The following is a 27,742-nucleotide window of genomic DNA, read 5'->3' as shown; positions in this document are numbered from 1 at the left end:
GACTGATAAATCAGTTCTTCAGTTCAATTCAAGTCCCTGTTTAAAAGGAGTTGCTATGTGACAGAAAATTGTAATGGTAAACACAATTTTTAAGAGTTCTACAAAAAAGCCTGCATCAATAATCATAGGTCCCTTTCTTCTTCTTGGACTTCTTGCCTGAGACAGTTGGCAAAGCATCGAGTCGGGATGGTCGCCGAAGCACAGCGTCATCATTATGCAGCTGACCATGAACTTGGGCAGCACGGAGGTCCCGACTCATTGGTTCTTCAGTTCGTGTGAAAGCATTTCCATTGGTGCCATAGGATTCACGGATTTCACGCATACCTGGTGAACAAGAAGTCATTATGATCAGTGTTGATGTTATCACTGGGTTGTCTGGTTCAGACTTGATCATTTACAAGACTGCTTTATGCAACAATGCCAAGTTCAACTGATGTATGAGTTATTATCATTGTATCATTACACATTAGAGTTATTTATTAGCTGAAATATTGCTGAATGCAGCGGTAATTAAACAACCAAACCAAGCATTTCAACAACAATATCACTAACAATTCAGTCCCATGAAAATTGAAGAAGGGAAAAGTCAAGTAATCTTATACTCAGTTTTGCCCGTCCATTGTATCACTCTTTTCTGGGCAGCAATCGCTGTCCATCAAACAACACATCAATATGGACCATATTTACATTTCTTGAAGGAATATGACGTTCTTGACACAATTGTATTCTCTTGCACTGAGCACCAAATTTTTTTGATTGCAATACAAGTGTTTATGTAGAAAACTCTCTGAAATTTACACCTAAAATGCTTCTGCTGTCCATCCAAACCTACAGTAGATGTTATGTTTCAGGGAATCAATCTTATCATATCTGAGTCCTAGTCAGTGAACTAAGGCTACAGAAGCACTGTTTTATCATGTATGTTTTAGAGTGAGTCAGCGAGTTTAATGTTACGCTGCTCTTTGCAATGTGCCAGTAATAACATGGCAAGGAACACCAGAAATACGCTTCACACATTGCACCCATGTCAGGAATCGAACACGGGTCCCTGGCAGGACAAGCAAACACTCCAACCACTAGGCTACTCCTGTGTGCTTGAGAACCTCTTACATGCCCTTGCCCTTAAATGTGACTTAAAGTAGTGGGCTTCTCTTCCAAAAACTGAGGTTTGAGATCCTATGTTGAGTTTACACTACACTGGAGTACTTACTGATCTTGTTGCCTGAGTCTGGAGACTGCATCAGCTGGGTAGCACGGCGAGACTGAAAGTACGAGTTGGAGATGTCTTCACTCTGTCGCAGTTTCTGTAACAGAAGCCATATCAAATACATACATGGTATCAGTCTGTCTGCTATGAAGAGTATAAAGGCATACACACTGATATATCTCAGCTTCTCCACTAACAAGGCATAATTCAGCTAAATGATCTTGGATCTACATTGATTGTAAACTTGAGTACGCAAGTTATTATTGATCTTCAGCTACAATGATTGTAACACTGTGCGTAGGCGTTACGATCACCTCTGTGCAAAGATGCCATTGTGGAATGGTCACTTAAATGAACTGATCTTTCAGCTACAATGATTGCAAGCATAAGCATGGGAGTTACGATCATCTCAGTGTAAAGATGGTATTGAAGAGTAGAGTCAACAAATTGACCTATCAGCTACTGTGAATGACTGGAACACTAGATGACAAAATAAATTTAGTTTAAAGACGGCTTTATTGAACCGGGCTGTTTCAACCAATTCATCCTTGATGTCAGTGATAATGAGTTTACATGTGGGAGTTACAAATACTCTAGTGCAAAGCTGCTTTGTGGAGTAGAGCCTTGGTCAACAAGTAAATGACCGCTTTGACGTATACAGGTGTATAGCTCTGCAACTTGATATCTAGGTTGTTTCATGAATAAAATGGTCAGCTTTGATGTGATATATTTGAAATTAGTCACCTCTTTTAGTCTCTGGTCATCATAACCTTCATAGGTGTCTCCATTTGTTGACGGTGACCGCAGGTCATATGCCCTCCCTGGCATCACTCCTCCTGACAACAGACAAAAGAACTGTCACATCAGTCTATATCTAACAGTCAGGTCAATGATATCACATGAATACATCTCCAAGTAATTCTTTGCTGTCAAAGAAAATACTTGTTCAGTGTTTTTGTATCAACATAAAATTTATTTGAAAAATTAGTTAACTGTAATCCTTTTGCACCTGTGTTTTGAGAAAGTGACTTCAATAACAGAACAGTGATCCAATGAGGAGATATAGTATTACTACCACAAATAAATCTATAATTACACATAAAACTACTTCTCACTGATCATCGTAGACTGCCTCACTCAATTAATGAGGCATCATTCTTTTATCATAGACGTATGACTTGAAATTATGAGTGAGAGTTACCTCCTCTTAGCAAATAGTCAATACATATTCCACAATTTACATGTACTTCAAAGAACTCAATTCTAGTTTGTATCTTAAAGTCAAGACAGTTAATCCATCTTCATTTTTTTCATTATTTACATTGTGATTTGAAAATAACAAATTATCTGAATAAGAGTTACCTCCCCTTAGCAAGCATTCAAGTCAAATCCACATAACACAATCTTACATACAACCCAAAGTACTTTTTTCTACTTTGCATTGTCAAAATCAAAAGAGGTAATTCCATCTACTCACCAGGACCACTAGATGGCAGTGCTGTCTTCTCAATTGTCATTTTGGGGAGGACCCACTTATGCGTATCTTCATCCCACTTGCATGTCATCTTGATCCTGTCCAGGTTGCTATAGTTACAGTCTTTTCGTATACATGGTTGAACACGATCCAGTAGCGCCTCCAACAGCAGCATCTGCTTCTCCTGTTTCCGGATTGTGTCCAGGTAGTCGATACGGTCAAACTCAAACTCAGACCGTTGGTCCAGGAGTTCAACCTCAAGTGCCTCAATCTGTCAAAACACAAGAGTGTAAGCAAGACTCTGCATCTGGGTCACAACGTATCATGTCCATCGAATGAGAAATCCAAATAAAGGGCAGTGTGTAAGACACAGTGTGTGTGTCTCCTCTGAAGCCCATGGATGTTTGGGGCTTTTTTTGTCTTTGAAACCTAGGTTGCTTAACTGCCTGTTTACTTTTCTATCACATGAGTTATCACATATTTATACCTTCCTCCCAATCTCAAAAGAAACGGATTGCTTGAAAAATCGAAAAAACCTGTAGAGGTTGCAGATTCTTTGAATAGAGTCCTCCTTGGGGTACTTATAAGCACTTAAATGTTCTTTAAATTCTTGTGACAGTTGTAACCATATTTTTGAAATAAAAATATGTACAAAACAAAAACCATCGTTTTTGTCTTGTGAGACCACCCCCACAAGGCCCCTGGCCCCATGACAGCCAAGAGCAGGTAACTCTTAGGCTATAGCCTCAAGCCAAACACTTCCGTTCTGTAACCAATACAGACAGAATGTGGGGAGGCTGGTGGCCGTACCCCAAGGAAGACTCTATTCAAAGACTGTTCGACTCTTTTTCACAGAGATCCTCCTTGGAGTATAAGCATAAGACAGACTCCTAAAGACTGATCTTAGGGAGAGGCATTCTGTCTGCTTGCAAACCTGACATATGATGATAATTTTTATTACAAAACGAAAGTAACAAGGAATCACACTTACCTGGTCACGTGACCGTCTGTGTGTGCGGACCAGGGCCAGGATAATACATGGTCTAACCCTACTAATCTGGAAGATAGCCGTAGGGTGCCACAAAAAATTGCTACCCCTCCTTATTTTTGTACTGAAAAACGGGAGCCAGGACAGGCGACCGATATCACCAAGTTCTATTCACAGGCACCGGCCAAGGCACTAGGGAAGGACTCAGACAGTCTAGACCAGTAAACAAAATACCACCACCATAATAGAGAGCACCACCGGGATAAAAGATGGAAAGTATAAGATAAGACACCACCACCAGTCTACTTGTTGCAGCTACAACGTCAAATGATCATTCAATTTGCGAGGTTAGCTCAATCGACTAGGGCGCTCGTGCCCTGCCCACTGGTGAGAACTGACTGGCCAAACCGAGCAAACTCGCTTGACAGTCTGTCTAACTGGTAATGATGGATGAATGTGCTCGGTCGGCTCCAAATAGCCGCGGAGCAGATCTCCTCAATGGGCAAGGCAGACGCATACGCCTTAGACGTCACCACAGCCCTAACCGAATGAGCTTTCAAACCCTCAGGGGGCGTACAACCTTTCGAGGTGTATCCCATACAAATGGCCACCTAGATACGGTCTGGTTGTTTGCCGGAAGGCCAGCCTTGCCGCCACCACAACAGCAGAACAATTGATCATTCTTCCTAATGTCCTTTGTTCGTTTGATATAAGCCTTAAGGGTCTTAGAGGACATCTAGGAGGTGAGCATGTCTAAGAGAGGTACGCAGCGAAGGCTGCGTGAAAGCAGGGAGCTCAATAGGTGCCGTTACGTGAAAGGTGCTATCTCTCTGAGGACGGTAAGTATCTGGCAGTCTGATGCTCACTCTGTCTTTGTGAAACACTGTTAAGTCTGGGTTGGCGGACATAGCATGTATGTCTCCTACCCGCCTGCCAGAAGTTACCGCCACAAGAAAAGCAGTCTTCCATGTCAACAGCTGGAGGGAAAGAGCCAACAGGTTGTGAAGAGGACTGGACAACCAATCAAGAACAACTGGCAAGTCCCACGGGGGACTAATCTGATCGACAGACGGATGGATTCTGTCCACGCCTGCTAGGAAGCGCTGAACTAGAGGGTGCTGCCCCAATAATGTACCGTCAACAGGAATGTGGAAGGCAGAGATTGCCGTGGAGTAACCTCTAACCATAGAAGCGGCCAGACCGGCTTCCAGCTTAGATTGTAGGAACTCCAACATAGATACTAGACCTCAGTCTCGCACTCCTCCCCAGTCCCCTCCTCCTCCATGTCCATCTCTCCACGCTCCTAGGACCGGGAACTCTTGCCATAAAGCGAACGCGACGAGGGCGTTACCAAAACTGAACACGAAGGAACAGAGGGACTGAGAAGGGCCGAGACACTTGGTTACTCGACAGCCCAGGGAGAGGACGGGGTGCTAATGCCCCCAGCGACTGGGCAGTGCTAGACTGCCTTCCCACTGTGGCACTAGGCGCGCTCATGACCGAAGTCGAGCCGCCGACACCAGGTGTCATTGCCCCACCTGCCCCACAGGTCAAGCTGGGGCCGACTGCCCTAGGCAAGTCCATTGGTGTGCCCGAAGCACAGGAACCACCATGTCCTCCCAATGAAGATCGGGCGTCGAGCTCCTTTACGGAAACCAGACAACGCCGAGTCTATCATAGATTGGACCGAAGACATTTGCTGATGGAACAAGGCGTTAATGGATTCAAAAGATATTAACGGTGTTTGTGAAGCAGGGGGTGGTGCAGGGGATACAGAAGCAGGCCAAGGGGAAGGGTCCCTAGCAACCCTGGCCTTCTTGGCTGACCCCTCCGAGGAGGAAGATGCACTCTTTTTCTTGCGCAAGTGCTTAGAAGGAGGATCCTGCGCCCAAATATCCCCCACCCCCGCCTTAAGCAGGTTGGAGTAAAACAAAAAGTCTGCAAGGCGGGACTTTCTAGTTTCGGGAGTAAATCCCGCACAAACGTCACATGTCTGGTCATCATGGTGACACTCGACAAGGCACCTCAAGTATGCATCATGGAGGTCTTTGGCAGGGATGGATGATTTGCATGTTGTGCAGGGTTTAAACTGCAAAACAACAAATAGCCCCGTGTGTTGTGTAATGTAACAATGATGAAACAAAACACACATGGGCGCAAAGCTAACTAACTAGTACTACCTACATAGAAAAGTTATAAGCTAAGTGCCTCTACACCATAATTTACAACAAACACAAAGGTGAAGGACAGAAAAGGAAGTGTTTGGCTTGAGGCTATAGCCTAAGAGTTACCTGCTCTTGGCTGTCACGGGGCCAGGGGCCCTGTAGGGTGGTCTCACAAGACAAAAACGATGTTTTTTGTTTTGTACATATTTTTATTTAAAAAATACACATATAATATTTATAAAAAACACAACTGTCGCAAGAATTTAAAGAACATATAAATGCTTATAAGTACCCCAAGGAGGATCTCTATGAAAAAGAATCTTGACTTTTCTTTAGCAGAATCTTACTACATCATAAGGTCAGGAATCCCCTGTTTCCATGGATGGATGGATGGATGGATGGATGGATGGATAGACGGACAGATGGACAACCCTACTGAAACTTAGTTTGCATGTTTTTCTTTTGCTTCTATATTTCCAAACAAATTTGGAGAGGTAATAAAAGCATGGCTACTTAATACCAGACACTCATCTTACCTTCTGTTTCTCCTTCTCCAGAAGTTTGTTCTTAGCTCTCACTTCATCATGAATGTTGTCATAGATGGCAATCATTATGCCATCATCATCCATGTTGGCAATGGCCTCTATCAAAAACAGAATACAAATTGCTCAAATATTCTTATTCACGTGTCCATCTGAACTACATGTGGTCAAAGAAAACAACATGAGTGAGACAATCAAGCCTGCTCAAATTGCTCAAATATTCTTATTCACGTGTCCATCTGAATTACATGTAGTCAAAGAAAACAACATGAGTGAGACAATAAAACCTGCTCAAATTGCTCAAATATTCTTAGTCACGTGTCCATCTGATCTACATTTAGACAAGGAAAACAACATGACTAAGGCAATGGAGCCTGCATTTATTGGTGTCATATTGTGGGTAAGTAGAGAATACCTACTTGTAACTCTGAATTCCATGACTCTTGAAAAAGAGACAATTTAAACAAATCATATACCTGCAGTTATGCTCTAATTAATGTATCAAAAACAATAGTACTTGATGTATGACTGAATGATGTGTCTGAGGCGATATCTGAGACTGTGTGTCAAGAGTTCATACCTGCAAGTTTCTGCTTCCTTTCTTCAGCATATCTCTTCCTCTTCTTCCTCCTCTCCTTCACCTCACGGTTGTTCTTGTTCTCTCCTCCAACCATCTGCTGCTGAAGTTCCTCCAGACGTCTGCATAAAGATGAAACCAGAAACATGAGGGAGAGGCAGAGTTATATGGAATGGAAATCTTTGTCATGGTGAACATTATCAGTGATGTGGAACAATCCAGTTAGTGATATAAGCAACAACAGAATCATTGTCATGAGGAATCACAGTCAATGACATAAAGATCAGTAAAGACGTTTTTTCATTTGGATGAATATACAATGATCTGAGGAACACGATCACCAACATGAGGAACCATACAGTCAGTGAAAGGAAGAACAGTGAAGTGTTTCTCATATGGAACAAAAGGTAAAGACATGATTCTGTTTTTGGATCTATGGTCATTGATATGAGGAACAATACAGTCATTTGCATGAAAAACAACAATCAACAACATGATGAATAATACAGTCAGTGACATGAAGAACCATCAAGTCAATGACATGAGGAACAATGCAGTCAGTGACATGAAGAACCATTAAGTCAATGACATGAGGAACAATGCAGTCAGTGACATGAAGAACCATCAAGTCAATGACATGAGGAACGAAACAGTCAGTGACATGAAGAACTATCAAGTCAATGACATGAGGAACAATGACGTGAGGAACGATGCAGTCAGTGACATGAAGAACCATCAAGTCAATGACATGAGGAACGATGCAGTCAGTGACATGAAGAACCATCAAGTCAATGACATGAGGAACGATGCAGTCGGTGACATGAAGAACCATCAAGTCAATGACATGAGGAACAATGCAGTCAGTGACATGAAGAACCATCAAGTCAATGACATGAGGAACAATGCAGTCAGTGACATGAAGAACCATCAAGTCAATGACATGAGGAACGATGCAGTCGGTGACATGAAGAACCATCAAGTCAATGACATGAGGAACAATGCAGTCAGTGACATGAAGAACCATCAAGTCAATGACATGAGGAACAATGCAGTCAGTGACATGAAGAACCATCAAGTCAATGACATGAGGAACGAAACAGTCAGTGACATGAAGAACTATCAAGTCAATGACATGAGGAACAATGACGTGAGGAACGATGCAGTCAGTGACATGAAGAACCATCAAGTCAATGACATGAGGAACAATGCAGTCAGTGACATGAAGAACCATTAAGTCAATGACATGAGGAACAATGCAGTCAGTGACATGTAGAACCATCAAGTCAATGACATGAGGAACGATGCAGTCAGTGACATGAAGAACCATCAAGTCAATTACATAAGGAACAATATAGTTAGTGACTGGAGGAATGGTATAATCAGTCCAGGTAAGAAAGGAGCAACCAAGAACCAACTTAACACGTTGACTGCCTCTCACAAGTATAGCACTTTTACCAATTCTGGTCATTTTGCCACTACAAGTTATCTTGTAGCTATATTAGTGGTATTTTAAAACAAGTTTCAAATGTTGACAGACAGGCACAAGAAAAAAATGACTGCTTCTGGTGCCAATTTGCCAACATGTGAAACTTGTTTTGAAATATCTCTGATGTAGCTACAAAATAACTCATAAAGGCAAACTGGGCAACACGTTGAGTATGACAATGTCTCGTCATGTCAGACATGTGACCATCCAATTCACTTGTGACTGTACTCACTTCCTGACTGCCTCCTCAGACTGAATCTGACCACTGGCCTGTTGCTGCTGACCAGAAAGTTCATTGGGGGTGGTGGTCAGCGCCTGGCCGGATCCACTTTCAGATCTATACTGGAAGCACAATTTGTACAATGTACACATAGCAAAATGCATTACTTCATACCAGATTACTACAATTTATGTGTTTAATACGTGTTTCATCACCTAGTCATTGTTACCTAAGAGAACTTACACTGGTATCTGTTTCTCTCTCGATTACCTCCCCTTGAGGGTCCATTACCTCCCCTTGAGGGTCCATATACTCCATCTCTGTAACACACAAGCAGTGACTCAGTAAGTTGGGTCCAAGCCACTATAAATTATATTCCAGTTATCTGACAAAGAGTCATTTTAATTTGCAAAGTATCCATTAAGTGGAGCAGTGTGGGGTGAGGGAGTGAGTGAGTTCAGTGTTACGCCACTTGTAGCATTATTTCAGCAATATCATGGCAGGGGACACAAGAAATGGGCTTCACACATTGTACCCATGAGGGGAATCAAACACGAGTCTTCAGCATCACAAGCTAACATTTTAAGCACTAGACTACCCCACCACTCAAGGTGCAGTACTTATATAACCAGGTTTGTGTACCACGTTGGTGGAACCCGTCAACACAGGCTTGAGGTCATGTGTGGTCATAGCTGAAATCATTAACTGGGAGGATTGGAATTCAAACTACACTTTTCCAGGCCCAACACACTCTGCACAGAATGTACACAATCATCATTCCTGGAATATGAAGATATCTCACATAAATTATACCTATTATTGTTCCAGAAAGACAGGATTTCCATTCAATTTGGGGAGAGCATGAAACTCAAAGCCAAGCTCATAAACATGCTTAAACAGACAAAATCTACATTCTCCTGATTAATGTTTTTAAACATAAGACAAGTCTTTCCTAGAATTCAGTCACTTTTGTTTCCATGAGGTACACATAACAGTTGCGAGAATCACAGACTTTGCTCAGACGAGACTTCATGATGATTTTTATTAACCACCACCTGGTGACCAACCAACCTCTCCTTTTTGCTTGTCATGTGTAAATTCAATGATAACCACTTCTGCCCCTTCCACACCCACATACACACAGCCACACCCACGTACATGTCCCCAGAGCAAAATGGGTGAACAATCTTACAATCATCATCACCATCCACATTGTAAACACCCTAATTACTCAGAACCAAGAAGCACTGACCAATGGTCACCAGCACATAAATCTCACCTGGTCCACTTGGCAAGTCACTTCCAGACATTACTGACGATGGACGATCACGTGGAGCAGCTGTGCTCCGTCCTTCATCATGTCCACCAGTTCTAGTAGTTGTCCCAGAACGAGACTTCTTCCGAGGTTTCGTGGGTCTTTCTTCCTGAAATCCCACTTCTTCCCTCTCAACCTCATTATCTTCTCTGGCTTCAGGGGATTGTTCTAATAACATAATTGAGATATCAAATGCTGAAAATATGTTTTATAATAATTATAGAGGATTAGAGGCTTGGATTAACAGATTAGGGAAAGAGAAGAACGTTTATCAGAAACAGTGAATTTAGTTTGTGATGTGCATTTGAAATGTTTTATTCAAACTGTTGTCATAATTAGTAAAACACATCACACTGGGCTAACTGAAAGAAATGGGTTAATACAACATATTTGAATGCAAATTGTTTTCCACCAGTCAAACTGCAAACGCCAGAAGTAAATCCACACAAGATGTATTTCTTCCCACAACATTGCTGAATGTACCTGTGAAGCCCCGCCTACACAAACAATACACAAATATGTCACTCCCAAAAGAAACCCATGAAATCTTTCTACATTCTAAAACAAAGAAATGAATGCATACCAGTGATCATTCAAAACAATTTCTGTGACTATTTCTTTATTTAATAGGATTACTCTAGCTGACTATCTAGACTTCTTACCTATCATCATGAATGCATAGAAAAACACTAACTTCGAGTAACCTTCAAACATTCTCTCAGATTCACATTATCAGCAGAGAGCACGACTCTGGGCAGTGTTTAACAAGGCAGTCTTGACTCTACAATTGCTGTAACTCTGTGTTAAAGTTGTGAAACGCTACATTAATTTGGTATGCCTAGAGGCTACAATAGTTTGTATGATTACCAGGGAGTTGAGACTGATTAAATTAGGCCAGTGAGACTGACATCCAATGATCAGAGGAAAAACAAAGCGCCTGTCATGGAGTGGTCAAGCTTGAATTCAGCGCTATATAAATAAATGATAAATACATATTCCAGTCCTGTGAAGAAATTAAATGATGTACAATACTGCCCAGTGTAACATGTGATAATCATAAACTTCAGTTATGGACCTTTATATATCTTGTCAAGAATTTGGAAGAGTGAATATTTATAAATCTGCATCCTGGGGCATAAAAATACTTTTCTTTGCTTTTATTCCATTCACATGAGATATACTCATACTAATAAATCTGCACCACATGAAACTCTCCTTAACATTTCAGTAATGACATACATCAGCTTGACAGGTGCTGCTGAAGAGTATATTCGAAATATACATATCCAGCTAGGGTTGTGTAGCACAGGTAAACAGGTCAGTATAACATATGGGGTGTATATAAGCGATAGCCTCAGGTACATGCATTCAGACGATCCAACAGCCTGCACTCTGCATGGGGAATTTAAGAAAGAGGTTAACTGACATGAAATTTCACAGTACTCTGCTTTTAATTCTAATAAAATATCACTATAACATCAATTATGAAAATGACATACCTGTTAATGGTAATTCTAAATGATGACGGTTTTGATTCAGAAACAATAGATGTGATTTTGGGTGCATAAATTGACTAATTTCAAAATAGAGGTTAATATGTCTTAATTTATATTCAAAGAATTTCAACATAAGGAGCATCTTCATGTATAGAACCCATGTGTGGATTTGAACTCGGACTTTGTTGTAGCAAGAAATAGCCATGAATACCAATAGTATCTTATTGACCTAAACAGTAAACAGAGCCATAATCTTGCCATCAAAAATGAAATTGCTTTGATCAATTTAAGTGTGGGTATATAGAACAAAACAAAATATTCCAATATTAAAACATCAGAACAGAAAACCAAGTTACTAATAATACCGTATAAAATGAAAAACAAAAATAAAAAGGTAAAACCCTATGTTGCTTCAACAAGATGATGACAATATTCTTCCTGTTACAAACATGATACAAGTAAGCTACAAATAGCATATACAAGCATACTAACAATGGCGTTATAACTGTATTTCAAGCATAACGATATTTCCCTATGTTGCAAGCATGGCTGAAAAACAAATCATGTCATTAAACACATTATACAAGCAAATGCATGTGAAATTGATTCACACAAGCCTGGCCACGATAAGCCTGGTATGTGTAATAAAACTGACATTGACAACTTGTACTGTTCTGGATGGTGTCGGAGTGAAATGAGATATATGAGAGATCAAAGACATTGGTGTTGAATTTCAGTGTCATTTCTTAACTGATGCTTTCAGACATATTTTATAAAAGCCCCTGCCTTCAAATTTTAGAGGCATTTTTGTTTATTCTAGATGGAACTATAATGGACTGGGTGTAACAACATAGAGCTGATAATACAGTGTTTCAAAAATCCCATCGCCTGTCAGTTTCATTCTGGCAATCAAATAATGGTATCTTATTGATCCATAGGCTACCAAATAATTTTTGCTTACAGTTTCAAACTGCAGATAATCTTGGATTTCATTTCATATGTGCTCAAAATGTAGTTATTAAATTTTGCACTGATAATAAAGTTGGGTTATCACATTTTGATAATTATTCCAGAAAACATAAACATCAAATACCATGTAGACTTATTCTTTCACAACTTTCTCATCATGATTATGTCATAAAAATTAAGGCAAGTGGAAAATTAGTCAAAACAAGTTGCTTTCTTAAAGTCACTTATTTGCCCTTTGGCAAGAGACTTTTCAAAACAGCAACATACTTCTTTCCTAAGAATTCAATAAGTGTGATGACACTCAGCTTTCAAGCACAGTCTAGTGCCGCTGACAGAGTATTAGAATTGTGATGTCATAACTATAAACCACTTTAAAAACAGAATGTGTAATAAAATTGTGAAATTATTACATAGTGATATCTTAACAGGTGAGTAATATTAGTTAGTGTCATGAAAAGTTTCATATATATTACTAAAGTCAATCTGTAATGCGAGGATTCAATATTGTTAACATGTCATGACAAGTTTCATATGTTCTGCAAAACGAAATCTGTTATGCCAGGATTCAATATTATTAACATATCATGACAAGTTTCATATGTTCTGCAAAACGCAATCTGTCATGCGAGGATTCAATATTGTTAACATGTTCATGACAAGTTTCATACGTACTGCAAAACGCTATCTGTTTCAATATTGTTAACATGTCATGACAAGTTTCATATGTTCTGCAAAACGCAATCTGTCATGCCAGGATTCAATATTGTTGACATGTCATAACAAGTTTCATGCATATTACTACAGTTAATCTCGCTTTCCAGGATTCATCCATTGAACTACAGTTATCTGTCAGTCAATGATGAATAAGATGGTCCATATAAAAATGAAAATATAAACATATTTAACAAAAAATGCATTATCCAAAAGATATGACACATCACTGGAGCACTATATGGAGTTATGATTTCGATGACAATAATTCACAGTAACATTTGAAAAAATATGTTATCTTTGTTTTTTAGGATCCATATTCACAGTTATTTCATCTGAATAATTCACAGTAACAGCGCATCTGAAATGTAAATAATTCTGTTATCTTTGTTTTAGGGTCAATATCCACAACATTTATTTCACCTGAATAACACTTTGAAATCTGACTTGATAGTGACACCAATTGCATGCAATACACACCATCAATCACCATGAAAGAAATGTACAAGTTGTCAAGGTGGTGTGAGATTGGTTGCAAAAGGCGAGCAAACTGTGAAACTGGTGTGAGTGTGTAGGTAAACCGGCGTGTAAGAGTAAGAAACTGACATGGATCAACAACATGCACGTCACTCTGAAATATACAAACTTGTCACTCACTGTCCATCACTCCTTTGTGTGACCACTCTATTTCTCCAAGCACTGCCAGTGATGAGGTAGTAAGCAATTAGTCAATTACATGGGGTGTACATTGCACGTCTAGTGCTTAAAATGTCATTGAACTTTAGTGACGGTGTCATGTTGATTGCAAACCTTTGTAATTGAAATTAGTTCATGAGAAATATGCATCATGAAGTCAACACAAGATAGACAACAAAATGTTCACATTGCTCTTAGACGCAATAAGCTTTAAGAAGTTATAAAGATAAAGGTGTTATCAATAGCATTTTTGACACATATCAGTATTTTTATCAAAAGATGAGAGCAAGAGAGACATTTTAAGGGTTGTACTTCCAAAATTCTAAAAATCATTCATTTTAATCAATTTTAAAAACACTTCAATGATTACTAAGAAGAAATATAATCAATGAATAATTCAATGTGATACATATATAGAGAAAATTTGTTGAAATTTGAAAGTATTTTTAACTGACACCATTGCACTTAGACAAAATTGTTCATACACATTAATCTTGTTGCAGAGAATGTGTTTGTATGTTTAAAATATTTCCATGATCAGTCAACCTGTAATGAGATTTTTTTCCAAATCACCTTGAAATATTTCAAAGCAATCAAGACATTTCTGTGAAAAGGTAACATCCTCAAGAAATTATTGTCTATATTTAAACCCTCCTTTGGGCAAGATGAACCAGAACTGTCATTACGATGTCCATATATGGCAACAAGTGGACTTGAGAATGTAGCATGTGTCAAAGTTGCTCCTTGAAAATTCATACTGATCTTTCCATACTTAGAGGATATCAAATAGGTGACCAATGGCTGACCTAGGACAACTTACCATGACAATGAATGAGCGAGTGAGATTGGTTTTAAGCTGCCTTTAGCAATATTCCAGCAATAACATGACAGGGACACAAGAAATGAGCTAGACACATTGTACCCATGTGGGGCATCAAACCCTAGTCTTCGGTGTGACTCCTTAAAACATTAAGGACAAAGCTACCTCTCCAGCCCTGTACTGACAATGATGTTCTAAGCAGGATTGAAATACTGAGCTCTCTTTATGACAAATTGATGGGAATGGCCAAATGGATTGGTTGGTTGGTTGTTGAACACCAGACTCAGCAATATTCCAGCTATATGATAGCAGACTGTAAATAATCGTGTCTGAACCAGACAATCCAGTGATACAGATACAATGATCACCCAAGTCAGCCTGACCATCCACTCATCATCTCTTACAACAAGCAAGGGTTACTGAAGATCAATTCCAACCAACATCTTCACAGGTGTGACCCATGATAAAGTTTTGGACTTTAGGATTCTGTCCAGAGTCTGTTTGTCATCGTCTTACTACCCTATCTCTTTACCATCCTAAAAATCCTAATTCTAATTTCATATTACTATGTACTCATCTTAACTCAGAGATCTAAGCAACAGGATGAAAGAAAATGAAGAGTTCTTATCTACAAAGCTGAAGCTGTTAAACATCTATCCTATTTAAGGGTTTACTTTTCAAGAAGCAAGAATGGAGAAAATTAGATGAAAAGGGTACAAGAATTTGTGCAACTATTACCTGCTGCTGATGGTGGCAGATGTGCCAGCTGACCATCCACTGACCTCAGCTGGTCATCATAGAAACTACGGAGCTTGTTCATGTCTTCTTCCAGTTTGGCCTTCCCAACTTTCTCCATCTCATACTTATTGGCCATGTCTTGCATCTGTGTCTCATATTCCTGGAAACATAGAAAAGCATCCTCTGAACCTTCATCTCAGCAGCTTTGCATGTTTAAGAGTAAGTGAGTTTAGTTTTAAGGCGTTTTCAGCAATGCTTCAGTATTATAATGGTCTGGGACACCACTTGGTATCCATGTGGGAAATCGAACCTGGGTCTACAACTTGATGAATGAACGCTTTAACCACTAAACCACCATCCCTTAAGACTAGTAAGAGTGAGTGAGTGAGTGAGTTGTTTTTCTGACACACATGTTTGAAAAACACATGTGACCGAACGAGTATCAAACTAGTATGTCCTTGACTGGCTACTGCATAGTGATGACCTACGGTCAGATTATGTTAGACTACTTTTAAGTTATTCATGCTTTGGTTGAACTCTGTCGAAGGTTTACAGATCTGGATGTGTTGTGATATGAATTACATATCAGTGATGCCTAGTTTGACATGGTTGAGTAGTCAATGAAACCACAGCACAGTGGTATCTCACCTGATGTCCATTATGCAGTTTATATTGTTTGAATTGCTTTGCGTTGCCATTACATACTTGTTATACATGATGCCAAATAAATATAATATGGAATAGAGGATTCTATCGATATATTGGCATTTCCATAATAATGCCAAAAGATTTTTATTGAAAGTTCAAAAGTTTGCAAAAGTTAATTAATGAGAGCAATGACAACTTGTGTTTTTTCATGCATTTAATTCACTTTTCCATTTCAAGATCGATTGACAGTATTTCTCCATGTAGACTGTACACTACCTCTCTCAGTCTCTTCTTCTCTGCCTCCAGCTCTTCCCGTGTGACACCTCCTGGTGACTGTCTGCTAGCTCTGCCCTGGGGTGCTTTCTGTACATCTGCATCATGAAAACGAATATACCACTGTTGGGAACCCATGAGTGAAGTGTGCTGCTATGAGTGAAGTGTGCTGGTTTACAAAACTGGGAGCAGAATTGGGGCATTACCATAGGGTTTTAGCATGCCAAAAAAAGAAATGCTACAGTCAATTGTGGAACCTTAGAAGACAGAAGAATATCCAGAAATGAGGTCAGATGAAGTTCAAGATTACTGCACGACCCCCATAAACCTGGTATTGTACTAATCTGTACATGTGTCAGTTCTGAAGTTCTAGCCTACTAAGATTCCATGTCACAGTCTCTGAGTCAACTTGTTTTATTCCTTTAAGCGAAGCACCAGACAAGGTATCAGCAAGTATTATCTTTCTGTACACTTCCACGATGAAAACATGGAGTATATGGGCGAGTCATCCAAATTAAATGAGTGCATGGGCCTAATGCTTCTTTGAATATTGATCTACTGGGATACGACCTGTCAACCAAGTCAGCCAGCCTGATTAACCAATTCTGTTATTTGCCTCTTACCACCAGCATGGTTGCTGAAGGCCAATTCACATGTTAATATCTATGTAACAACTGCTCACCAGATAAACCATCAATGGGCATCTGCCCCATCAACATGGCTTTCAACTTCTCAATCTCTGCTTGGTACTCCCGGAGGAGAGCATCCTTCGGATCTTCATTAATCTTGGGCTTGTTCTTGATGTTCTTGGCTCTGTTGGCGTAACGGAGCGTGCTGATGGTCTCCTCATAGTTGTTGTCAGCTGGGGATAGACAGGCCACCATCATAGTCTTGGTGTTACCCCCTAGAGAGTCCTGCAGCAAGCGGGTCAGCTTGGAGTCTCTGTATGGTATATGCTTGGACTTGCCATCCACTAGGGCTGATATGACATTACCCAGGGCTGAGAGAGACAGATTGATCTTGGTGGCCTCCTTCAGCCGATCACCAGTGGCGCCTGCAAAACAGAGTGAGAGAGTTTCAGTGCCAATATACTTTAAGGTATATATTATTCCTGAATGAGTGAGTGTGTGAGTGACAGTAGTTTTCATGCCACATTCAGCAATATTCCACCTTTATGGTGGCAGGCTGTAAATAATCGGACCAGACAATACAGTGATCAACAGCATGAGCATCAATCTACGCAACTGGAAATGATGACATGTGTCAGCCAAGTCAGCAAGCCTGACCACCTTGTTTTGAATAGATGGGATTTTATATCTACCTATATCTGGAGGATTAGATTAATGATTTCTCCCGCAGATATTTTTAGTAATAAGCACTCCCTTGCTTGGCGCCATATTGTTTTTAACGTAAGCGTGGTGTTGATGCACAAGAGGGCGACTATCACGATTTTCCAGAGATATAGATGTTTATTGTTGGCGGACACACTCTTCAGGTATTTGTTCAGCTGTGGAATCTGAATATGAAGTTTACTATTGCTGTCAGGGTGCAGAGTTTTCATTATTTCGCATTTAAATGTGTGTGCAGAGTTTGGGAAGAGTCCATTATTTGAGTCCAGACTACAGGTACTGTTGGACATTTACATTTTATGTATATTTCCTTGTCACGTTTGTCTATTGAGAATATGCTATTAAAGGCGACTCAGCTTGTCGTAAGAGGCGACTAACGGGATCGGGTGGTCAGGCTAGCTGACTTGGTTGACACATGTCGTCGGTTCCCAAGTACGCAGATCGATGCTCATGTTGTTGATCACTGGATTGTCTGGTCCAGACTCGATTATTTACAGACCGCCGCCATATAGCTGGAATATTGCTGAGTGCGGCGTAAAACTAAAACTCACTCACTCACTCACTATTGAGAATATTACTGAAAGATAATAATTTGTAGTGTATCAAGTTAAGAGTTATTCGCCGTGTATGACCCAGAAATTCAATATGTTTAAACACCTGTCACCCCTTTCGTCAAACAGTGTAAGACGTCCATTTCTTGGAATTTAGAGTCCGCCATGCACAATTTCCAAGAATTTATGTGGAAGAGCGACGTTTGTTTGTGAGTGTAATTCACTTCTTCAGGGTGGATCGGAGTTGTAACGGGTGTTATTCATTGTCACCATACATAATACATATACAGTGAATGACTGATGATATCTAGTAGCGTAGAGTGTAAAGCAATTATTTTATTGGTCACAGATTCAGATAGAGATAATAATGACGTCAGAGAGATTATACAAATGCTTCAATATGTGAGAGATTTTCTAAGCGTTCCTATAAGAGATTGAGTGCGAGGTTTCTGACTTATGAGAGATTGTTTACATTCAGAACTCTATGATCCATGGTTCCTTATTCAGGAAATAAATGGTGTTGGAAGACCCCCCACAATAGGCTTGTTCTTTGACATGTGAACCACACCTGATTCCATTAGTTGCCTCTTACGATAAGAAAAGCATGTTTCTGAAAAACCAATTCTAGCTTCATGGGTTATTATTCCCGACACTGTTACTATGGTTACAGATAACACCACACATCCCGGGTTGTTCAGGGCCCAACAAGAAGTGACATATAAGTACAGTTAAAAACACAATGATGCTGCTATGGAGTAAATGAGTTTCAGATACTGATGTTTAGCATGGAGATATCAAAAGTAGATTTGATATTAGAAGTGTGAAATGATATTTCACAAGTAATGATATTAGACATTAACAGTGAGTGAGTGAGTGAGTGAGTGAGTGAGTGAGTGAGTGAGTGAGTGAGTGAGTGAGTGAGTACTTTTATGCCACTTTTAACAATATTTCCTTAAAAATGACTGAGTGAATGAGTTTAGTTTTACGCCACAATCAGCAATATTCCACCTATAGGGCGGTGATTTGTAAATAATTGAGTCAAGACCAGATAATCCAGGGATCAACAGCATGAGCATTGATCTGTGCAACTGGGAACCAATGACACATGTCAACCAAGTCAGCAAGCCTGACCACCCAATCCCGTTAGTTGTCTCTTACGACAAGCATAGTCGCCTTTTATGGCACACATGGGTTGCTGTAGACCTATTCTAACCCAGACCTTCATGGGTCATTCCACAAAAACCTCACAGAGTTGGTATGATGTTTTGATTATGATCACTGCATCATAGCAGTTTTCGAGTTCAACTGCTGCTCATCGGTCTGCTTCTAAACCAAACGGACTATAAGTCACAATCACAACAGAACAGAACCTGCAAATGAACTAGATCTTCAAGTCCAGCATACCTGTTTTTGCCTGCCTCTCACTTCCTGCCAAGTCCACCAGGTTGAGCTTGCCTGCACGTATATGTTCCTCCCCTTCATCGTCCGTTGTTGCCATCTCCATGAGGATGGTGAAAATGGAGTGACTGCGTGATGAATCTGCATTCATCAGTGTTGAACCAGTGGACCGATTCTTCCATCCTTTCTCCATGATGCGTTCACACTCGGTCACATTGTGTACCGGATGCATGGAAAGATCTGACGAAATATGCAATGTCTCAGAACCAAAATGCAAAAGTGAACTGACTCCTTTTAGCTGTATTTGTTGTAAAGATTTGTAGCAATGTCTAGAAGTCCATTAATTTGATGTAGAAGGGTTGTGATACCAGATCTATCTCAAAACCATGAATGTGATGCCAGACCAGTGTGTTTCGCTTATCTGGTATATTCCATACTTTGACATTGAATGTCCAGTAACTACAAAGACTATTGGTCACTGTTAATTTCTGAATTTTTGTAAAACTTACAAATGATTGGTATTTGAAATGCTGGCCACTTATAATGTTTAACTGTTAAAAGTACCAGCGGAAACACTGAGGCCAACCCTAATACCATATATATGCAACGCCAGAACTATCCCAGTACCATATATATGCAATACAACAACTATCCCAATACCATGTCTTCAATACCAGACCTACCCCAATATGATATATGGAATACTATAACATTCCAAGTACCATAATACAATACTATTCCAAAACCATGTAATAAAAGAACTATCCCAAAAACTTGGAAAGTTGTATCACCAAGTCATAACTGTCTAAGTAATCACTACTTAAAAACTTAACAATTTCTCTTCACCACCGACCTTGTGCAGCCTCTTGTCAGCTACTTCATTGTCTTTTCAAAGCAATGGTACTGCCCAGATAAGAAGCTTGTAATTTAACAGTTTTCAAGGTCTGTCGAAAACAAAATAACAGCAAAAACTGAACGCTACGGCATTATTAAACATCTGTTACTCACTGTTAACATAGACCCCTTTTTCTGGATGTTCTTTCAGCTCCAGCTTGGCTTTCACGTCTTTGCCCAACAAATCTCGGATCTCTTCATTGTAAATTTCCAGATAGGAGGCATGGATGAGAAATTTTGTTGCCTCCGTAACTGACACAGTCTCAAAAACATGATCAAAAGCTCTGTAACAGAATGAAAATCCACACTGTAACATTTTTGTCTCATAGCATTAAAGCAAATGTTATTTAAACTGTTGAAGCTGAACAAAAGAAATTTTCAAAATGTCAGTGATGCTTGGGTGTGAAGGGTGCAAGTTGGTATAATTTCAGTTAGCATTTTTGAGTTTCAGGCTGTAGCACGTTCTAAATGCTTATGTCAATCCATGAAGGAGGTGATTCAAGATCATATCATACTGTTAATTTCAATGTCCAGTATGTAATGGCACTTTCAACAAAATTTTGGACCAGGTAATCCAGTGAGCAAAATGATGAACACCAATGCTTGCAGCTGGGATAGAAATCTATTACAGCAGGAAATCCATTAATTAGACGGTAAGCCTCATCTTCTGCCTGAATCAGGAGCATCATACGAGCATCACTATGACAGGATTGACTGATTGACTCAAGATTCTCTTAATCTTTTCAAAGCGATGTTTTCACATTTCTTAGATACTTATGTCAGCCTTTTCTTCATCACCTGGCATTAAAATCCTGCTATTCTCAGGCTTCATTACAGACTTACCTTGGAATAATTCCTCGTTGTGTTGGTGGATCTGTTATTCCTTGCATAGTGAATGATTTTCCACATCCAGTCTGTCCGTAAGCAAATATTGTGCCATTGTAACCCTCTGTCACACCCTACAAGAAGAAAAGAGACAAAACATGAGGCATAACTACAGCCTGCTTATTTTGATATTGTGGTTTATCTCAGTCACAAGATCAACATAATGTTTTCTCTGCTACGTGACTAAAGGGGGAGGGGTTTCCGTTCTGAAACGTGTGACGTGTGAAGCTCATTTCTGGTGTCCCCAGCCATGCGATATTGCTGGAATACTGCTAAAAACGACAAACCAAACGCACTCTCTCACTCTGCTACTATGTCTATGAGGAACAACCAAATCAAACTAATATATAGCTAAATTTGAAACAGATACGGAAATGTGAATATATAAATAACACCAGAAATAGGATCATGTTGTTACAGAATTAAAGATATAAGAAATGTTTATTGTATACATATCTGGGCCGTGGAGTAGGCTAGTGGTTTAAGTGTTTGTTTGTCACACCGAAGACTCAGGTTTGATTCCCCATAATAATTGTCAAGGCACAATGTATGAAGCCCATTTCCGGTATTCCCAGACTTGATAAATTTTAATATTACATTACACTTGCATGACTTTATTCAGGCATTGTACATATTATCTGTTCCGTAAACAGAAATGTGCATAAATGCATAAATATATCTTCATAAGATAATTGTGGGGTTAAATTCGAATTTATGTCATGAAAAACACATATTTGATTTTAAACACATTTCCCGTGTTGATCACTAACAAACAGACATAACCTAAAGTTTTCTTTAAGAGCTGTTGAATGAGCATAAGACCATAAAGTAAAAGTTAGATAGTAATATGGTCTGTCATGGGAAATATTTTGTCAATATAATGTCACCCGAACAAGAGACCCATATGCAATGTAATTCTATCATACACATCCTCAGAAGTACATGTTGTTTGTTGAGATAAATCTCTGTAAATGACTGTTTATACAGAGAGCTTTAACAGTGGTGACTGGTGGTTCTGAAACAACAGACTAACTGCTTGGTTTAATTATGTAAATCAATTCTTTGAATGTCATTTAGAAGTGAAAATACACAAGAATGAAGATTTTTTATGGATATCAACTTCTTATGTGAGAACACAACGTTTCGGAGTTAATGCTTACTCCTTCATCAGGTGAAGAAACGTTGTGTTCTCACATAAGAAGTTGATATCCATAAAAAATCTTCATTCTTAATTATGTAAGTATACATAAAAATATACAGTAGTGTCAGATGTTAAAACCAAAATGGAGTAAGATTAGTGAGGAACTGCTGCTCAAAACATAATTTATATTTTTCTAACTAACTGTTACATTCTATACAGAATTTCTCCAATTGTCAGGGATGGGTAATAATCACAAACTGGCAATAACGACCTTCCAGGGATCGACACAGTACTTGTTGGACTGGAGGTGTAACTCCGACTTATTTTTTTCATTGAGATCTGTGGTAGTATGGGTACTATTTGTAAGATTTTGATGCAGCAATAGTCCAAGAATTACTGTTGAAAATAACATAAAGGTTGATAACATACACATAAAGAATTTTCATCGATGATACGACATCCAAGACTTGCAAAAAGCTGAACTTGCACTGCTTCGGATTCTGTCATAGGAAATGCCGTGATAACATACTGATTTTTCATGGTGTTTCCCCTCTTTAACTATATCGTGTCAATTCGCACTGCACTTGGAAATTAAACAAATGATGTTTTTCTAAAGTAAAACTCAAAGCAAAACGTGTCAGTTAATGGCTTTTCGTAGTAAGCAATATTTCTTTCAATGAAGTTGGCCAGGGCAACGCGTAAGCTTTGTTCTACCTTCACAAGTAGCAGTTGTTGCAGTGCACATTGACTTGCGAACCAGACCGGAAGTGAGATTTAGAGTTATTGCCCCTCGCAACCAAAACAATGGCCCATTTCTCATACTGGTCCTAGGCACTGTCAGTGTAACTGACTCAGATTTACTGTTTGTAAAGGAGATTTAGTCAAAATTAAAAGCATTATACTTACCTCAACAAGGGGGTAGGCAATATCGTTGTATATCTGTTCTGTAGTGGAGTCAGTGAAATAGGAGCCATCGAATGTAAACATTTTCGGTGGGGCCTTAGCATCTGTGGGGTTTGTGATCTGGCAGGATCCTCTGCTACTGTCCATAGCCAGAACGCATTTACAGTCCATGTTCTTCTCCCTGCTGTTCATTGGACGACATCGCACGATGACCTTGACACATTCCCCTGACGACGCCATGGTCAGTTTGTGTCCTGAAAACCACAAAAAACGATCAGTTGGTTGGCAAAATCATGAAATACTGAATGCAAGTTATTAATCTGTCTGCTCAGTGTGTTCTGTTTCAAGTGTCGCTAAGAAATAACTCAACAAGTCCAGCAATAAGATAGCAGTACATAAATATCAAATCTGGACCAGATCCTCAGTGACTGACACTGTGAGCATTAACCTTGGTCACTGGGGTTATGATGACATACATCAACCATTAGCCAGCAAGATTGACCGCCAAATCTTTTCTGTTGCCTCTTATCACAAGCATAATATCCCAGGTTGCTGTTAATACCAATTCTAACCCAAATCTATTATTGGTCTCATTAGATATACACTAGAAGCCAGCAGCCCTCCAAATCCGGCATGCTCTCAATATCGGCACAAGAATTATGATCATTTATTTTTATGATCATTTGCATTCCCTCTAATCCAGCATCAGCCTACTCCATACTTCGGCACAATGAAGACCGCCCAGTTGACTGACATTACAGTAGTTAACGCTCACAACACCAGCATCTACTATACTGGCTCTCCTGTAAAATTGCCTGAATGTTTATCAACAGGACATTGGATTACAATTAAGTATGGTGGTTAAGCATAAGAATGTGACAAACTGATGAGCAGCAAGTGTCACTTAGAAAATTAAATTAATTGGCGTCTCCCAATTTGGCAGTCACTCACCATGTCAAGATGGCTTTGAAGATTAGCAGAATGTGTATTAACAACACAATGGATTACAGTTAATATCATTCTCAGAGGCTGAAAAGGGAAAAGTTCGCTAAACTAGCATGCTTGCTATAATATCGGCATATTCTGCCGGTCTCAAAACACTCCTATTTAATTAGCAGGCTACTGTTGTATATGAAACAGCTGACACGTAAGACATTCCAATCATATAATCTAAAAATGGAATGAAAGTAAACGTTTAAATATCTTAAACAAAATCTATAAGTGCATATTTGTAATGGAGCACATAGGATGACAATCGTTTTGAACAAGGTAGATAGCCTGGCAGGGTTTTAACATAACAATGCACCTCAGCAAAACATCACTCAGAAAAATGAGCAATTTGATTGACAAAAACACAGTTACCATGCATATTTTATGGGGATTTTAATTAGATTATGACAATAACAACTAGGACTTGCTTCCAACATAGTAAGAAAATGTCAATAATCTTACAATACAATGCATACTTTTGTAAACGCTCCACCGAGAGGGACAGTATACCCTTTCACATAAGTGTATTACTATTAGGCATTACCTACTGTATTTGCTGTGCTATTCTACCTGAGCCAACTTTGTTTTATTAAATCACAGTTACACTTTTGAAATGTTCCACTGAAAGGCATTGTTTGATTGTGCTTTTTCATATAAGCATCTTTAGGCACTAAATAACAGTATGTATTATGTGTGTCTATTATGCCAACGCTCTCATGACATCATATATACTTTGTTACGGTTAAAAATTTACCGTGATAAACACTATGTAAGAAATCCCCAGTGATACACTCTTAACAACTTATATTCATTTACAAATGCTCCACTGAAATGAAAACCTGATTTTACTTTTCTGTATAAGAATATAAGGCACTACCAACTTGTTATGCTAATCTGTTATGTTAGTCTGTTATGCCATTAACGTACACTTATACCCAGTTGTAATTGTTTCATTGAAAGGAAAGCCCGACTGTACTTTTCTATATAAGCATATTAGGCATTACCTACCTGTTATGCCATTAACACACACTTATGCTCTTGTGTAAATGCTCCTCCGAAATGTATGCCTGGTTGTACTTTCTGTATTAGTCTATTAGCCATTACCTACTTGTTTTACTAGTATACTATACCAACATTGCTACGCCATCAATGTACAGTTTTACTCATAATTTTAAATGCTCTAGTGCTCCAGTGAAACGAAAGCTTGATTGTACTTTTGTGTAGAAGTGTAGAAGTGTACCAGGTGCTATACCTACTTCTTATGCAAATCTGTTATGAAAAAACTGTCATGACTTTATTGTATACTTATACTATCTTGTAACTGGTCCACTGAAATGAATAAAAATAATGGAAAAAAAATATCAAGAATCGGTAAAGAAATAAGAACTGATTATTGAAAAAAATATCAGAGAAGAATGAGTGAGTGAGTGAGTGAGTGAGTGAGTGAGTGAGTGAGTGAGTGAGTGTTAAGATTTACGTCACAATCAGCAATATTCTATCAATATGGCAGCGGTCTGTAAATAATCATCGAGTCTGGACCAGACAATCCAGAGATCAACAGCATGAGAATCGATCTACGCAATTGGGAACCGATGACATATGTCAACCAAGTCAGCAAACCTGACCACCCAATCCTGTCAGTCGCCTCTTACAACAAGCATAGTCGCCTTTTATGGCAAGCATGGGTTGCTGAAGGCCTATTCTAGACAAGTCTATCAGAGAAGAAAAATTAAAAGAAATCTGAAAAAAATCAACATATTTCATATTAAGTATGGCTGTCAAATTTCTATGTACATAATTTTTGTAACAATATTGATTCCTCCCAACTATATTTATGATCATCCATCTTTACAGCTAGCCCATTAATAACAAGGTGTTGAAATCGAACCCAACGGATAACAGACAAAAAAAAGCAGAAGTCATTCACTGCCTACATGGTGTAAAATTATTCAACATGTTCATTAGGCTATGTGGACATTCATGCATCACTGGTTTTATAGGATTAGGGTCTGTAACCTAAAATAATATCAGGTAAGGGCTTAGATTATGTAGATGACCTCATCAGGAAAACAAATTCCTGACACCACCATCAGTAGTGATTATTTTTGTCTTGTATACTGGCGTATGACCTATTCTCGCTGTACTTACGAATATCAGCTGAAAAAAGAATACAAACTGTTCTTTTCGTATGTATGCTTGTTGTTTTTAAATGAAGATATCCCCACTCTAACATGTGCATCTATCAACTGCTTGATCCATCAGGTGTTACTTATCCCATTTGAGCTCGATGAAAAACATGGTCGTCTGCCGCCAAGTTTTTGAGGCGTCTCCTATTATCACGGCATAACGGGAAAGTTACGTTATTAGGTGTAAGGAAGGGGAATCTTATCAGGAAGTGCGGAGGAAAGTTACGATTTTTCCAAGTTGGTTAAACTCACGAATATTTGATACACTGCAAAATTTTGATAGTTCACAGACTTGGGCCACTTCCTAGTTACTGGTCAATGATGTAACCAACCGCTAAGTATCACGCATTGGCGACCTCGGGAGAAAATGTGTTTACCGCGAGAATAGGAAACCTGTGAGAATAGGAGACGGCCCTATACAGACAGTTACGTGCTTAACTGTAATTTAGCCAAATTGTAGTTAACATGGTAAAGCAGCTGATTGTTCTAGAAAAAAACAAACAGCATGCGTTAGAGAACATATGCAAGCATAAATACGAGCACTACCTATCTCCTTTCATATTTATATATTAGCATTTTCCTAAATCATTCCCTTTCCGCCAGGTAAAAATTGGTTTGGGTGAGATGCCGTTTTAGCCTGCATCCATCTCTGCAAATTAAAAAATATCTGTGCTTTAAAAGATTATGGATAAGTAAAGATTCAGTGCCCGATAGGGTAACACATAGTTGTGTAATGAAGAAGTAATTATTATAAACCGATTATTTGAATTGTTACTGTATAACCGCATCAGCTGTTCCCTATAGTTGTCTTGGAAACGTGTAAACTAAGTGATGGTGCCGTCAAATTGTTGCAAAATATCCACTTATAGAATAAATGTCTGCAAACGAATATTAGCTAGTGAGAAGTACTTCGACAAAATATAACACATTCACAGTAATTACCCTTAATTGTAGTTCTAACCGTTGACTACCACTCTTCGGTTGTAACAAGTGCTCCTTTAGCGTCCAGCAAAAATATTTGCCCCATTGGTCTATGGGTAATACTATATTCTTAACAATATACTACAACTAATAATATTTCGAACACGGATTTTTGTAGCCCTGCTACCTAGGCAAACTT

At 39.1% G+C, this 27,742-nt stretch overlaps 1 protein-coding gene across 1 annotated transcript; it reads right to left on the bottom strand.

The window, feature by feature from the left end:
- Window positions 1-115: 115 nt before the first annotated feature.
- On the bottom strand, window positions 116-27,647 carry LOC137261553 (osmotic avoidance abnormal protein 3-like). The gene is made up of 18 exons (XM_067799315.1): window positions 27,565-27,647; window positions 23,450-23,700; window positions 21,361-21,476; window positions 20,632-20,801; window positions 19,630-19,863; window positions 17,008-17,379; window positions 16,329-16,423; window positions 15,405-15,564; window positions 13,808-13,849; window positions 9,939-10,142; window positions 8,903-8,979; window positions 8,672-8,781; window positions 6,957-7,075; window positions 6,371-6,477; window positions 2,685-2,952; window positions 1,952-2,043; window positions 1,211-1,304; window positions 116-324 (listed from the first exon to the last, which is right to left on the bottom strand). Exons 2-18 carry the CDS (start codon window positions 23,684-23,686, stop codon window positions 116-118), a joined length of 2,706 nt encoding a protein of 901 aa, XP_067655416.1. The 5' UTR covers window positions 23,687-23,700; window positions 27,565-27,647.
- Between the last annotated feature and the right edge of the window lie 95 nt (window positions 27,648-27,742).

This window comes from Haliotis asinina, chromosome 14 (genome assembly GCF_037392515.1).
Source record: "Haliotis asinina isolate JCU_RB_2024 chromosome 14, JCU_Hal_asi_v2, whole genome shotgun sequence".
In the NCBI taxonomy this organism is placed as follows: domain Eukaryota; kingdom Metazoa; phylum Mollusca; class Gastropoda; order Lepetellida; family Haliotidae; genus Haliotis; species Haliotis asinina.
The sequence above is the reverse complement of the archived record's forward strand: the minus strand, read 5'-3'. Positions and strand labels throughout refer to the sequence as shown.